This window comes from Schistocerca piceifrons, chromosome 1, assembly GCF_021461385.2.
Source record: "Schistocerca piceifrons isolate TAMUIC-IGC-003096 chromosome 1, iqSchPice1.1, whole genome shotgun sequence".
Taxonomy (NCBI): Eukaryota; Metazoa; Arthropoda; class Insecta; order Orthoptera; family Acrididae; genus Schistocerca; species Schistocerca piceifrons.
This window is the reverse complement of record NC_060138.1, coordinates 796400606-796416707: the sequence shown is the minus strand read 5'-3', so window position 1 is coordinate 796416707 and position 16102 is coordinate 796400606. Positions and strand designations below refer to the sequence as shown.

At 38.2% G+C, this 16102-nt stretch overlaps 1 protein-coding gene across 1 annotated transcript in view; it reads right to left on the bottom strand.

The window, feature by feature from the left end:
- The window catches only part of LOC124713594 (centrosomal protein of 290 kDa-like), a 189970-nt gene that overhangs the window by 3354 nt on the left and 170514 nt on the right, over positions 1–16102 (bottom strand). Inside the window, exons 29-31 of the mRNA XM_047242958.1 lie at positions 9834–9934; positions 7398–7548; positions 394–573 (exon numbers count right to left, since the gene is read on the bottom strand). Coding sequence (XP_047098914.1) covers positions 394–573; positions 7398–7548; positions 9834–9934 — 432 coding nt within the window. The remainder of the gene's footprint in view (positions 1–393; positions 574–7397; positions 7549–9833; positions 9935–16102) is intronic.

Sequence of the window (16102 nt, the reverse complement as noted above, 5' to 3'; positions counted from 1 at the left end):
ATAGTCAGAGAGAGTGGGGAGAAGGAGATGGATAGAGAAGGCGGGAGGACATGGATATAGAGGAGGATATGCAGAAAGAGATGAGGCAGGAGGAGATGGGTAGAGATAATTCCCATACATATTTAGCAATTGCGAAGTATTGCCAGGTGCACTAGTAATACATATTACTGATCCAGCAAACTTTCTCATTATAAGACTGTATACTTTAATTAGTACTTCTGTCTTCTGTGGATCCTTTCAATCATACAATGCATCACAAGATGCCATCAACAGAAGAATCTTCACAGATGTGGATTCAGTTGAAGACTGGATTAGAATTGACTGCCTTAACTGGTTACAGCAGACAGCAAATGCAGAAGTACAACTTCCAAAAATCATGCCAAGCTAAATTACCTTTAATGTGGACAGTTTAATGAGAAGCAGATTTTTCTCCCGTTCCAGTCTAGTAACCGTGAATCTTAAGCCGGTGTTGCTTTTTTCCAGTTTTTCATTGGCTTCTTTCATTTCTTGTAATTTCTTGCGTATTTTTTCTAACTGAATTTGCCATTTTTTCCTTTCATCCCATCGCACTGCCTGAAAGAAAAATAATTTCATGAAAATAGTTACCTCTTTTCAGTTTACATTATACTTGTAAAGTATGCTGATAGTAAACATCTACCGATAATAATATAACACTGTTGTTAGTTATGCAGTATCTTGCACATTCATCATTTCACCTATCTTTTATCTGTAAGAGGGGCCTTTAACAGCTGTCATTGCTTCTTACAACAGCATGACTTACATTAATTATTTAACTACACTATTAGCACATCAAATAAGTTGAATTAACACAAATAATGGTTAACTCCATGTTAATTATAGACCAGGGCAGTGAAAAACAAGGCTTTGTCCTCAGAATATTTTGGTGTTATCCAAACCTGGCTTTTTCACACCCTGATAGAATCATTTTACATAAGAACATAATAATTAGTTTATCTAGTTCACATATTACAATATTCTTATTTAAGACAGGGCATGTCCTCTTGTTTTCATATCAAATGTGTTTTAGTGAACTACATCAGTTCATGCAATCATATTAAGTGATATGTTTACGCATCATTTTCAAACAAACCACAATACCAATAGTGACCACAGTAGATCCAAGTCTTAACACAACTTCAGAATCTACATTATACTCTGTGGATCTCTATACTGTAGGTGCAGATGATCCTTTTTGCTGCAGTCAATATTAAGACTACTTCTTAATCTATTCACAGATGGAGCCTCATAAGAATGACTGGTAAAATGCCCCTATGTGATCTGTATAATTTCAACTTGAAAGTTTTTATAAAATTTATATTTAGAGAACTAACAACATTACAAGTTTTCATCCTGAAAGCTAATTTTGTATGTAGATGTTTATGAGAGGTAAAATAAAACAGTGGGAAATCCTGATTGGAATAATGACAATATTCCGTAAAGGACAGAATGCTACTCAACATATTGAGGAGATGCTGAAGTACAGGCACAACAAAAAGACTGCTATACATCTGAGCTTTTGGCCATAAGGCCTTCTTTTAAAGTAGGAAACATACGTGTATTCACACAAGCAGAACACATACACACATGACCAATGTACCTGGCCATTTAGGCCACACTAAGAGCAACTGCACACAATGGTAGAAGCAATCCATGGGTAGAGGAGGGTGCGGGTGGGTAGCATGTAGTGCTGCTTGTTGGAGCATGCAGGGATATGGTGCAGACAGGGTAGGACTGCTAGGTGCAGCTGGACGGTTTGGAGGGGATTGAGGAGGAAGGGGACTGGAAAAGGAGAAAAATAAGGGAGGGGGGAAAAAGACTAGTGGGTACGTTGATGGATGAGAAGGCTGTATAGTGCTGGAGTGGCAGCACTACACAGGAAGGGGACTGGTGGGTGAAGGACAGGGACAAGCAAAGTTTGAGGCTAGGGGTGGGTTACATTTGTTATGTTCCTGTGACGCTCCTTGTTATGTTCCTATAACCTCTGCTAGTCCCTGTCCTTTGGCCATCTATCCCCTTCACTACATCCAATCCAGCACTATACAGCCTTCTAATCCACCAACACACCCACCACGTCTTTTACTCCTCCTCTATTTCTCTCCTTTTCCACTCCCCTTCCCCCCACACCCTCTCAAACCTCCTACTGCACCTGGCAACCTTATCTTGTAACTCCATGTTCCCACAAGCAGCACTACACCCTCCCCCACCCCTACCCTACTACTCTTCCCCCTGTCAACACCAGCATCCTCCTTTCCCCTACCAACCACAGATTGCTTTTCTCATCATGGACAGTTGCTTGTACATGCGTGAGCACATGCGCGTGCTCCCACATGTTTGTGGTTGTTTCCTACTTTACAACAAGGTCTTTTGCCGAAAGCTCTGTTTTATAGCAATCTTTTTGTTGTACCTGTATGCAACTCAACATCTCCTCTATATGGTGGCTAGCAATTTATCCTTTTCATAATACTGTTTACGAGTCACATTACACCTTCCATTAAATGTCAACCAGTTAGCATTTTTCAGTATTTCTGTTAAAAAAGTTGTTCATCATGGTATTTGATCACAAACTGTAAGGAAAGAAGGCGGGAAGATTTGGATTTAATGTTCACCAATAACGGATCACTAGAGATGATGCACTACTTTGGAGAGGGGAATTATGGCGAACAAATTCAGTAATGACCTTTTCAAAGGACCATCTCAGCATTTGCCTTAAACAAAAGGTAACTGCAGAAAATTTAAATCTGGCTGGTTGGGCTGGACCTTGAACTGCCACCCTTCTGAATGTGTGTCCAGTGCCTTTAACCATTCATCATCTTGTTTGGTGTCACAAGAAGCAATGAGCAGTTCCAATTGTTAATGGCCAACTCTGGATCACTGTACTCAAATTGGATAAAGTAAAAGTATGCTGAAAATTGTGCTGAACTGGCAATGTCAACTTGCTACATACACTGGCATAACATTTTAGTGACAACCTTTATCAACTGGAAAATGTCATTATTTATTGTAATTTGTGATCAAAGACTGGAACATCCCGATTTTTTTCAATAATTCCTACACTGCTATCATTGGCCATAGTGACAATGTCAAATTTTATTGTTTATGTTACATTCTATTACCACTCAAACAATTCTGTGAACTTTCAAACTGCTCTTCTCAGGATAAACACAAAGAACAAAACTTTATATTTCTCTGCATTTAGAGCTTTCTGCCAGTTATGACACCAGGTTGATGTTTTGCCAGGACCTACCATATTTACTTGAATCCAAGCCACACCTGAAAAATGAGACTCGAAATCAAGGGGAAAAAAATTCCCGAATCTAAGCCGCACCTGAAATTTGAGACTCAAAATTCAAGGGGAGAGAAAAATTATAGGCCCCCTCTCCAAATCGAAACAAAGTTGGTCCATTGTAATATGAGACACAATTTAGGTCGAATTAATGACGATACAGCTACAATAGTTTGGTTCGAGTCATAAGCTTAGCAGTTAAGGTTTACCAGGTAGCCATCGCTATGCGTCAAGGCGCTCCGTCCGTATTTATACAGGTACCCTTCCTTTTCTACGTACTTCATCTGGTTTGAATTGATTGCTTATTTTTCTTTGATCTGATAAGCGCAGTTTTCTTTGTTATAGGTGTTTACGTCACTCTAAGCTGAAAATGCATTACTGTGCTGTGTCATGCATTGTTTGTCGCATTCTGATAGTGCGTGTTTATGGCCTGTTGCCGCTCGCGGCATGGCTTGCTTTTGTGCGCGCCGCGCTACCGCCCCCCACCCCTTCCTTTTTTTTTAAAAAAAAAAAAAAGAGGAATCATCTCATTAGTGAAACAATTGTAAGAGACTGCTATTTGTTGTTACTTACACTGCTGCTTTCTTTGATAATGATCAACAGGAACCAAATAATAGACTGTGTATGATAGAAGATGTTCTGAACGAGAGTTTAGTGAAAATTTTTCTCCGTTGGAAAATCTTTGTAGGTGTCTCTTTAGTACATTACATTCTACACAGAAATTAAGAGTCGTCTTAGATTTAAAAATCTAGTCAATTGCCGTGCTTCATTTCTGACTGTATCACTATTAAGCATAAGAATAATACGAATATAAACATACATGATATGTATATTCTTCCGCGTTTGCTGTTGTCTCACTTTAGTTTCGTAGTTTATTAGGCAGACAGGATTTAAATGAGATAGCAGCAAACATGAAACAATACATGGCAAAATGTTTATATGCATACTATTCTTATGGTGACGAGAATACTGCACGTGATTCACAATTTATAAAAGTTCCTATTAGCAACCATCTCTTCTTACAGATAGGAAAAAATTCAGAACATAGACCAGAATGAGATTTTCACTCTGCAGCGGAGTGTGTGCTGATATGAAGTTTGGAAGGTAGGAGACGAGGTACTGGCAGAAGTAAAGCTGTGAGGACAGGGCGTGAGTCATGCTTGGGTAGCTCAGTTGGTGGAGCACTTGCCCGCGAAAGGCAAAGGTCCCGAGTTCGAGTCTTGGTCCGGCACACAGTTTTAATCTGCCAGGAAGTTTCAGAACGTAGAGTTGGCTATATTGACAAACATCACAAACAGTCTTGCCAGTTGGATTTTCGTGGTACATTGAAATGCTGCTACATTCGAAGATGAACACTACGGAATTTGTATTTACTTCGTTTGATAATGTATGAAAATGCAGTGGTCGAAACTCGGGGTGGAGAAAATGCCTCGCCTTCCACTTTTTTTTTTAATTTATTTACTGACGCAGAGGTTTTGGCGGCAGTATTTATCTTTGTGCCTCCAAAGCATGCCTGTGTAGCGCTACATATATTTGACAGCAGAAGTAAGTTGTGGCGGCACCCACCAACTTTTTTCAGAATTTCCGCTTGCTTTGCACTCGATTATAAGCCGCAGGAAAAAAGTGCAGCTTAGATTCGAGTAAATGTGGTAATAAGATTGTTTACCGTGTATCACAAATTATTTCTCGTGCAAAGAAGTTTTATAGTGGCTTACTTTCCTGCTGCACTTTCTTCCCTTCTTTGATGCACATTTTGTGTGTTTAGTTCACAATATTCCTTCTCCCTTCTTCATTTCCCCATGTTAGCTCTCACAACTGAGTAGAATCAAATGAATAGTAAATGACGAACTTAATTTCAGAGTAGTCAACATTGTGAAAATATGTTTTGTAATATGATTCAAATAAATTCTTCCATTCATGATGGAAGTGCTGCAAAAATAAAAATCTGGCCCCAAAGAAATAGACAGTACAGTGACATTAATGTGATCAGCACATATGTTTGATGCCAATGTGCAATAACCACTTGTAGAGGGTCAGTAGCAACACTAGAAATGGAGGGTACTTAAAATGTATCACAGGGTTGGTTGAGTTGGGTTGTTTGGGGAAGAGTCCAAACAGTGAGGTCATTGGTCTCATTGATGGGCGGATGGGGAAGAAAGTTAGCCATGCCCTTTCAAAGGTACCATCCCGGCATTTGCCTGAAGCGATTCAGGGAAATCACGGAAAACCTAAATCAGGATGGCTGGAAGTGGGATGGAACCGCCGTCCTCCTGAATGCGAGTCCAGTATGCCAACCACTGCGCAACCTTGCTTGGTGTATCACGGGGATATGGAAAACAGTGCAATCATTTCATAATGTGGAAATGGAGTGATTTATCTGACATCCAAAAGGGCATGATCACTGGCTTTTGGGTTGAGGGTGAAAGCATTTCCAAAATGGTCAAATTTGTAAACTGTTCACATGCCACCACAGTAAAAGTATACTGTGCATGGCAAAATGGCACTATCCAAAACCAGTGCCAATGCAACTGTGGTGCACCACAGGCCACAGATGATGCGGGTGAATGATGGCTGCCAAGATGAGTACAGGTGAACAGATGTGCAATTATTGAACAGCTGACCATTCAGATGAATCAAGGGGCTACCAACGGTGTCTCTTCAATGACCATTCTGTGTACATTGCTGCATATGGGCCTCCACAGCAGGCACTTGGTTTCTGCACCGCTGTTGGCTGCTGTTGATCAGCGACAATGGCTGGAATTTGCAGACCAATGGTGTAACTGGACATCCACTGAGTGGTGACAGTTGGCCTTTTCAGATGAATCACATTTTATGCTCCATCAGACATAAAGCAAACACCCTGCAACAACTATTGGAGGGGTCCAGACCGGAGAAGGGAGTAGTATGGAATGCTTTCGTGGCATTCCCTGTGCGATCTCGTCATTCTGGAAAGCACGACAGATTAACACAAGTATGCATCTGTCCCTGGGCAGCTGTCTGCTGGAGTTGGCATGGTTCCACATCCCTGCCAGTATCTTTCAGATCTTCACTGACTCTCTTCCTCCACATCTCCTAGCAGTCAACACTGGGAAAGGTGGTTATTCAGACTTTTGACAGGTATTCACTTTAATGTGACGGGACAGTGTAAAAATTATAACACTAAGTAAAGCAAATACTATTATTGTTTAGCACTAAATACAAAACATCAAGTAATATACATATAAACTGAAATCATATACTGAATCTAAGACACAGGAAAACTGGAAAATTCAGATTAACAGCATTAAACAAATAATAATACTGAACACGAGTAAAGTAAATTAAGATAGCATCAAACATAAAGTAGAACCCTGATTAACCATCTCTTCTGGGACCAGGGTGTGATCATACACTAAAAAGTATGGATAATCAGAGTAGAATAAAACAAGCCCTTTACAGAGCTCAAAATGGCATACTAAATCAAAATCAAGTAAAAAAGTTATATTTCTAACACAAAAAAGGAAAACAAAAAATTCAGACACTAAAAATCTATTTAAAAAGTGTAAAATGTTTTTTGTTTCAATATGTTAGACCTTTACTTTGCAACAGCATCACACTACTTCTTAATCACAAGTTAATAAACTGTACAAAATTACACTGCTACATTAAAATTATAAAGGATAAGGTGAAAATATGCACAGATAAAACAGCAGATTAAAGAATACAGTAAAGCAAACAGTGCAGCAGTCTGTCAACTGAGCATGCATGAGGAGCATGACTCCTGTGGCAGGAGTAAAATTGATTGATAACATTGGCACACAGTTTGGCAAAGAGCACAGACTCATGTTCAGACACACTGTCTGATAATCTGAGGAGCTGGTTAATCAAAGGTTGGGTAAAAGAGGTTCTACTGTATGACAATACTAATAATTTTACTTATAAAAGAAATTTAAAGGCACATTCCACAATTAGAATTGTCTCAACTGACTGATATTCATAAACAGGAATACAACATTAATGAAAGAAATAGCATTTGTGCTTTTTACTGAACCACTAATAACCTTCAGGTCTGTTCAAGAAATTAAAAATATTTTATTAATGAGCAGCAACCAACCTTCATCTTGCGTTCTTCCACTTCTGCTTGTTCCTTCTGTTGTTCTTGTCTGATGTCCTGCAGTTCCTTCTCAAGTGATCTAATTTTTTTCTGGAGCTCTTCTTCTCGGATTTCTTTCAATTGTAATTCTTGCTGTAGCTTCCTGTTTGCTCTGCAAAATGAATACTGAATGGTGAAATATAGTCATGTTTCCTTATTCATACTATTTTTTATCTTTCTTCTGAGATGCTCTGTTACAACATGAAGTTTGTTTATTAGTACTGTTTACCATCCTTCAAGACATTCCTGGTGCAAAAGTCAACAGACACTCTTTCAGGTACCTAGCTGAATTATTAGTATAATACAATCTCATCTGGGTCTCAACAAAGAATGCACCAATACTATAGCTCATAACATTTGATGAAGACAGTTAAAACATTTATAGAAATTTATGTGAACTGAAAGTGATGTTCTGGCTTAATGTTGAAAGAACAGGTATTTTTACAGATAAAGTAATAATCCATATGAAAAGCTCTCAGGTTTTCAGCCCAGTGTAAACCTGTGAGCATTTCTTCAGTAGTGTACACGAGGAAAGTCTAAATTCATATACATATTAGTCCAGTTCAGTAATGTAGCATCAGAAACCATCAGCACTTTTCAATGGAATCACACCAGAAAACTTAAATTAAGTTCCAGGATCAAGATCTGAATATGGTGCTTCTTGAATAATTATCACATATCTTAATGCTACACCACAGCATTCTCTTATTAAATAAATGGAGCCATATACAATTATTTTGAAAATGACAGCCCTAGGATAGGGGGGCATAAATTATATAAAATTTAAAGGGTCAATAAATGACCTGCAAATGGTTTTAATTACAGAGTGGTAAAGTGCACATACGCTGACAAACACTGCGTAGAAATGTTAGCATAGGTATGTAGAGAAATTCTGAACATTCAGTATCGTTATTTGTCAATAACAGATAATATATGAGAGATTACTGTATTATTGGCAAAAAGGCACACCAGTGCCCAGAAAGACAAATGGTCAGGCTTTCTGCAGTTGTTTTGTTTAACCGAAAAAATTACAAGCCATGACATTATTACAACATATACCAGTGCCATACAAGTGTGCAAACACATGCACATGGAAATGGGTGTGAGGGAGGAATTGTACACATGAGAAGGTCAGTCCTAAACCTTGAAGAGGATTATGAAATTTGACGTCAGCTGAGGCTGACAGACATGACAGACATTGATAACCCATAACGCTTCAGTTCAGTGGTAGCATAACAGAGGCCTGAATACAGAGGCTCAGTGGTTAAGACACTGCACTTGCAGTTTGGAAGCCATCTTCATTTAGGCTTTTCTTGAATTTCCTAAATCACTTAAGGCAATGATAGAATGATTCCTTTGAGAAAGTTTCTGCTGATTTCATGCCCCCTTTCTTATGGTCCACCTCTAGTTGCCTTATCATCGATGGGACATTAAACTGCACTCTTCCTTTGAAACATGGGAACACAGCTACAGTTCTGCCACTATCACCAAATGGAATGGTTTAATCAATAAGGGCAGTCATATGCAAAGTGATGAGAAAAAGACTTTTCTAATTAATTTGACTTCATATCAATCTAAAATAATAGCTGAGAACATGTGATGGAAGTACTGTACAAGGGACGGGCATCTCCCAAAAGTGCATTGTCCATTAACACTTGGAGTGATGGTCCCTTTTCATCCTTATAAAATAGTCAGCACTGCTGAATTTTGGATAAATGCAGAAGTTATTTAGAGTTTCATCCCTCAAAGTTTGTTTGATGTAATATCATGTACACTGCCTACTATGATTTGTAAAAATAGTGATTGTGGAATTGTATTTATATATTGCTCCATACATTTTGTTATTTCTTTGTATCATTACAGCTCTTATGCTGACTAAATTCAGTCCTTTTCTAGCTTTTCCTTTGGCATATTAAAATCCTGGTGCTTTCAGTGCTACACAGGCAAATTGTTATAAACATTTTCTAATTCCCTCATAACTTTCTGCATGAACACTACATATTAAAAGTCCACCATTTCACACACGAGACATACACTGACTAGTAATTGAGATATTGGTCAATAAGGTTCTCACTACATAAATCCACAGGACAGGAGTGTTAATTTTTTCTTTCAGGTGTGTCAATTCTTCATCATTTCAATTAGTTCTTAATGACATCAATCTCTCCCTTGACATGGGGACACTTGGGACTATACACACAGGTGTCTATGTGAGACACACATACACAAAATCTGACTTTCACAGCATCAGCAAATATCTTAGAATAATTTTTCAAACCACAATTTTTTCAAAAAATAAGCAAAGAACTAAAAACTAAGAAACTGATACTTAAATATTTATTTTTTTGCTTCTATGACTGAAGTGGCTACAAAAGAATATATATTCAAGAATGATACCTTTTTCTTTCTGCAGAATAAACTGTTGCAGGTTTCTTCACTTCTTCAGGTTGCAAGATTGTATCATGAGTTAGGGCCTCTGCTAACATCTTAATATCACTCTGAAAAAAATACGTTTATGACAGTAAATGTCAGTAAAAGACACTACAATTGTTTACCTATATGACACAGCAAATATTGGGATGTTATAATTTTCCTAAAAGTCAACAGAAATTAAGTATACTCATACTTTTCTACACTATACTGCAACTCTTACAGCATAGACACTATCTCAAAGGATGAAAGTCTCTTCACCAAAATCTATACAGATAACCATACATTCCAAGAAATCACCAACCCACAAATCATTTCATATAGTGATGAACAAACCCATTTACTAGCTAGTATAAATCTGGTTACGTGGAGAATTATCTTCCTATTTATGAAATCTGAAGCCCTACCATTTTCCAAGACATAATACATGCAGAGTTGCATGTCCTGTTGAGGTTGGCCACACATAATGTTCTGCGCATTACTGTTATGCAAAACTGAGAACATATTTTTTCTTTTGGAATAACATATGAAAATCATACGAAATAAATGTTAATGTACAGAATATGCAACAGATGTGAAAATGTATGTGGTATACACTCACAAGCACCTGTGTCAGAGGCAGTTGTGTGTTGGAGAAACGGCAATTCTCTCACTGCCACAAACCCAGGATAAATTTATATATGGATAGGTTCCTCCTTGAGTAAACACAGTTTTTATGTACTATGCAGTAATGCTGTTACTCTTTTATAGTTTGTCAATTTACAGGTTTCCAGATTATCTTTACTGTGAGCTACACTTGTAACTTGCACTATCACATGGTTTACAGTAAACAATTTTAAACACTCTTATTTTACTGTTCAATATTAATTACCAATACATGTTAAAATACATTAAAATTTACACTTCAACAATTTAGGGACATACATGAAATGCCACAACATTTTAGACCTCATATTACTCACATCCGGTCTTTACATAAAATAGAGACTATACCCACACTTAATTATAGGGACACACTCCTGTCATAAAATAAAATACAATGAATAAGCACCTCATGTTAGCGATTCCTTTCACTGGAAGTCATGCATCAATGAGTATAGTGAATAGTGAATAGTGTCCAATTCGAAGTCTGCTGTGACCAATTTCATCACATCTCTTTACCTGGAGAGAAGTTTGCCAAAGTCATGTGTTGGTTTATGAATTGCGCCTTATTGACAGTTTCCTTCTGCCTATGAGATTCCCATTGACACACATAAAAACTCTTCAAAACTGAAACTATCAGATATAAGGGGAAAGCACAGTATGATTCACAATTTAAACCAGATTCTTACCACACTGGTACACAGAGCAAGAGTTATATGCGACAAGGAAAATCTGCCTACCGAGTTATAGAATCTGCACAAACCTCTCATAAGAACAGCTACTCAGAGACACAAATAAAACATATTACCCAGTAGAGCAAGAAGAAGAAGGAAAGAAAACAATCCAGAAGAAGAAACCAAGCACCTAGCGTTTTTTTCTGTACACACAGCTGCCCACTTGCTGAATACAGTAGTTGAACAGTCTGTGAAGCACTTAGGGGGTCTAGACATATAAGTAATTTTGGCATGTGATCAGATCATTTTTTCTCCATCCCTCTCAAGACTGCATGAGGTTCAGCACCAAACACAATTTATTCATTGTCATGAGTAAATTGTAAAGAATCACCAGTCTACATTACCCATTACCTCAAATTTGTAGCAACTGCTTTAGATGTGATAAAATTTGATCTTTGAACTCTGTATTCCATGAGCTCTTAAATCAACATGGGCCTTAACAACAACCAGTGGTGATATTTGTTCCAATCTCATGTCTGTAAATTTGTATCTGCCAGCCTATTTTCAGTCATACACTAATTTGGTAGGACTCAAACATGTGTATGGATGACTGTGGATGTTCTCAGAAATTTAAGGTATTATGGGCATATGTTACCAGTTATCTAGCTAAAGATGTGGCACTGTTCTTGCAGAATTGAACTTCCATACTTCTCCAGACATCTTGATTTAGGTTTCCCTAAATCAGTTTAGCTAAATTTCTGAGTTCCTTTGGTTTCCTTCCCCCATTTTTGTTCTTTCTGATTTTGTGACCAACCTCCAATAACACAGTAATCAATGGAATGTTAAACCTTAATTCTTTCTTTACCAAGCCCCAGAATACAGGCTGGTCCAAATTGTTCCAGTTCCTAATCTGATGCCTCATCATGTAACACATTGAGCATTTTAAGGTATGAAGCTTACACTGATCTACAAATGGTGCAGCCATAATGTGACTGGGACTGAATAAAATCAGTTGTATATTTCACTGGTTGCAAAGTCATAATTAAACACTCCTTTTGATACCGATGAGACTGAAGCCTTAGCTCTCTGGAAATATGATACTACAAATGAACTGTGGCATAATCTTGGCTGCCTGTAGTGGTGCCTTTGTGAACCATCCATTGTTCAATATTTATATCAGCTGAACAGTCCTACATTCATTTGCAATCCTCTTGCTGACTCACATAATACTAAAGATCTGGTGGAGCAGTTAATGACAGTAAGAAGCTGGTGTCATAATCTGTTTTTATTCTCTGTGTTTCTTCTTTCTGCTTTAGACATTGCAGTCCAAAAGGCCACATGGTTTTCTGTGGTTGGATTTTTTTTGGAGATTCTCAGTGGTACTGGCCTCTTCTTCATTGGAGAGTAACACATCTCATTAGACTAAGCACCCAGATTTCTTCAAATATATTTTGCAGATTTTGGCATGGATACCTCAAAACCTCTGTAGATTAAAGATGTTATTCGTTCCTTTCAATCTTGTACACTGTCCCGCTACTGAAATACAGCCTTCTGGCTGTATAGGGTGCAGATTTCCTTGAAATGATACACTTTGGCAGTCTGCTTTTGGGTACTGCTCTTTAAGAGAAAACCAGTTGGAACTGAAAGTGGTCACTGGAGTTGACGTTTCGCATCACTCTTGCATTGAAAGTATCTCCATGGTTTGGTGAGCAGAACACAAAAGTTTATGGCACAGAATGGTTCTGGTACTGTGCTGAAATGTGTCATTTCTATTATGTTTAAAAGACATACATTTTCGGCAGCTGGACTCACTCAACCAGTTGTTCCCTCGGGCATATGCTGGAAGAGGCTCACAGCATACTGTGCCTCATTATAGAGATGTTCACTCAGTGGTGGAGAGCAGCAGTTGCCAACCTTTTTAGCTGTGCAAAATGTTTCAAGCAAATGTTTTTTAGCCATCAGGGCGACATCAAGCAGCATTATTGCCACTTTAGGAGAGGAAATGAATTACCAAATAAAAATAATACAGGGTACCACATCTTTATAAAAAACAAAGAGTGTGTGTGTGTGTGTGTGTGTGTGTGTGTGTGTGTGTGTGTGTGTGTGTGTGTCAGTAGGTCCAATTAGTAAAACATACTGTACAAGAAGGATTGAAAAATATCTATATTTTTTTATAAAGAAAATATTTTTATTATATTCACTTAGCTGTCACAACTAGATGAAAACTAAAGATCATGTGGTAAATGTTAAAAAGAACTCAAAGGGATTTTTGACATTGTTTGTCATCCATGAGAAGATCAATATTTGGATTAAAACTGGTTAATTTTAGCATCAAATCACTATCTACATTCAGTCTATTCCTATACTTATTCTTCAAAACAAGTAAAGTTGAAAAGTTTTGTTCACATAGAGAACATGTCAAAAAGGCCATCAAGTGTCTCAGGAAATAGTAATTCAGCAATATCTCCACAGGAATTGAGCAAAGAGGTGTGCTGGCTAACACCCTCAACTCACATTCTACAGACTCAGGTTCAATTCTTGGAACAGCCATCCAATTATCTGTCTTCTGTGGTCAACCAGGTCACTCTATGCAGGTGCCAGGATGGTTGACTCCTTCTCCTTCAGCAGAAACAAATCAAAGCAAAGCTCCTTCTCTCACAATCTTTAGCCACATATGGGATGTAAAACATCAACCATCCTTCCTCCTTCTTGTATCAGGATATTAAATGAGCAAAATTCAAGCAAGTTGTTCTTGTGAACAACTGTGTTTGAGAAACTAGCAACTCGACAAATTACAATTGGATTGTGGGGTGTTACGTGTTTACATCATTAACAGCCAACAAAGGCTGCACGCCACCCCTGTGGGGCTGTTTGTAAGCATGTATACTTGCAGCTTCCTGGTGGCACATAATATTGGCCATTTTCAAAATTAAAAAAAAAGAAAAGAAAATAACTGGTGAATATTTCAGCTTGTTTCATTTTGTGCTTGCTGACCTTGACGACTGATGAGTGAAAACCCTGAAGCTCCCAATAATTTTTATCTTGTTTTGGACTTCAGACCAGTGCTCAAGGCCTATTGCCACAAGTGGGCTGTGGTCCATGGGTTGGGAACTGCTGGTGTAGGGCATAATGAAATACTAGATTATGCACCAATGGCAGCAGCAACAGCTTTGAGTGCAACAGTTCAGGTCATAGGCAATGCAAAACAGGTGTCACCAGCACAAACACTGCAATGCTACCACCTTCCACAACCAAAATCTTCATTATGCCCACAGGGCAGATGTGTAGGAAGATTTAAAATATTTCTTATAAACATATATTTGAGACAGGGGGTTCCCTGGATTAAGAGCTTCAGTTCTTCTGCATGAGATCTGAAGCAATGTCTCTGATTTTTCCTTCGGGCGATGCAACTGGGAGAGAGTGCCTGTCACTTCTTGGAATGGATGCTCGAGGAATGTTGACCTCTAACCTCTCCATGAAGTGCAAAACCTGTCTTGAAGCATCTGCTACTGGAGTTGAATGAGCACTTTGTTACACACTCTTTCTTATTAAATGAACCTGTGACAAAACACACTGCTCTTCTTTAGATCTTCTCCATCAACCCTGACTGATAAGAGTCATGGACTTATGACTCATATTCAAGAAGGAGGGGTTGATAAGCTTCCTCTTACTTGGTACGATTCCTCCAAAGAACCTCAGTCTGGCATCAGAATTTCCTGTATAACAATGCTGGTGAGAGTCATTCTTTCCTTTTTTCATCTCAATGGGAAAAAAACACGTATGATACAGGATTAGAAAGGCTAAGGTGTTCACTCATAATTATTTCAATACAAAATACTGAATTGTTGACATCAGATGTCACAAATTTGTGTTTGCCTCTTTCTTCCATTCTGTTTCAAGTTTTTTCACCTTCTTCTCCTGGAGTAAATGACAAATTGGATGTTGCTGAGGATACAGGATTTAAGGATTTTATATCTGCAGGAGATTCATTTTTCAGACAAAACATTAACTTTTACCTTGTCATGCTATCAGCTTCAGTGATCGACCATTTTTTACACATGCACTTGCACACGTGGTTCGTACTTCCTTTAAAGACTAGCTCCACAATGAAGCATTCCTCTAACCTTTGGAGTCTTCAGTCTTGCATCAACCATGTGTTTTGAAAGTTGGAGTATATATTATCTTTAATGACCTCTTTTCATTTCATTTCAGAGGTGCCTTAATTTATCCCCAGCAACACCAACAGGCTAATTTATTTATAGTCAAAAGAGACTTCAGTCAGTGGTCTACATTAGAACAGTCTCTTAATAGACAATTCTAAGGATAACTGTCACCAGCTTTGCACACGACCTCAGAAACTAGCCAACAAAAATCATCCTGTTAAAGAGAAAAACCTCTCAGAGAAAAACCTCTAGCCTTTGGCAAATGGTGAAAACTGCCTCCAAACAGAGGAAAGTGCAAGGTGGCAGTGTCAATGAAGCATCCACACACTTAGCATAGCCTATAACTACATGACACCAGGCCTATCCACTGTGTAATTCAGGTCACTCCAAGTTCTCAGCCAGTTCCTGTGAAAACCATGATACTCATACTACAGCACTCTTGCTGGTAAAATTACCCTCACTATGTTTTACAATATGCAAGTATGGATGCCTATGCATAATCTCTACCACACATTTATGCAGTCAGTGTATGTATTGTAACCCCTAACAAGGGCCTGTAGGCTCTACAGACAACTATAGGGGTGCATTAAATCACCATGTTTTTTAAAATGTTTTTTCTTCTGTGTAAAGACTGAGCATCTGTGCTTTGAGCTGAATGGATACTGTAACTGTTAACAACGCATTTTCTGCCATTTTATGATGAGTCTTACAATGCTCCGGCGTGTTGCTAAGACGTTGCATCCCATGGTCATATGAT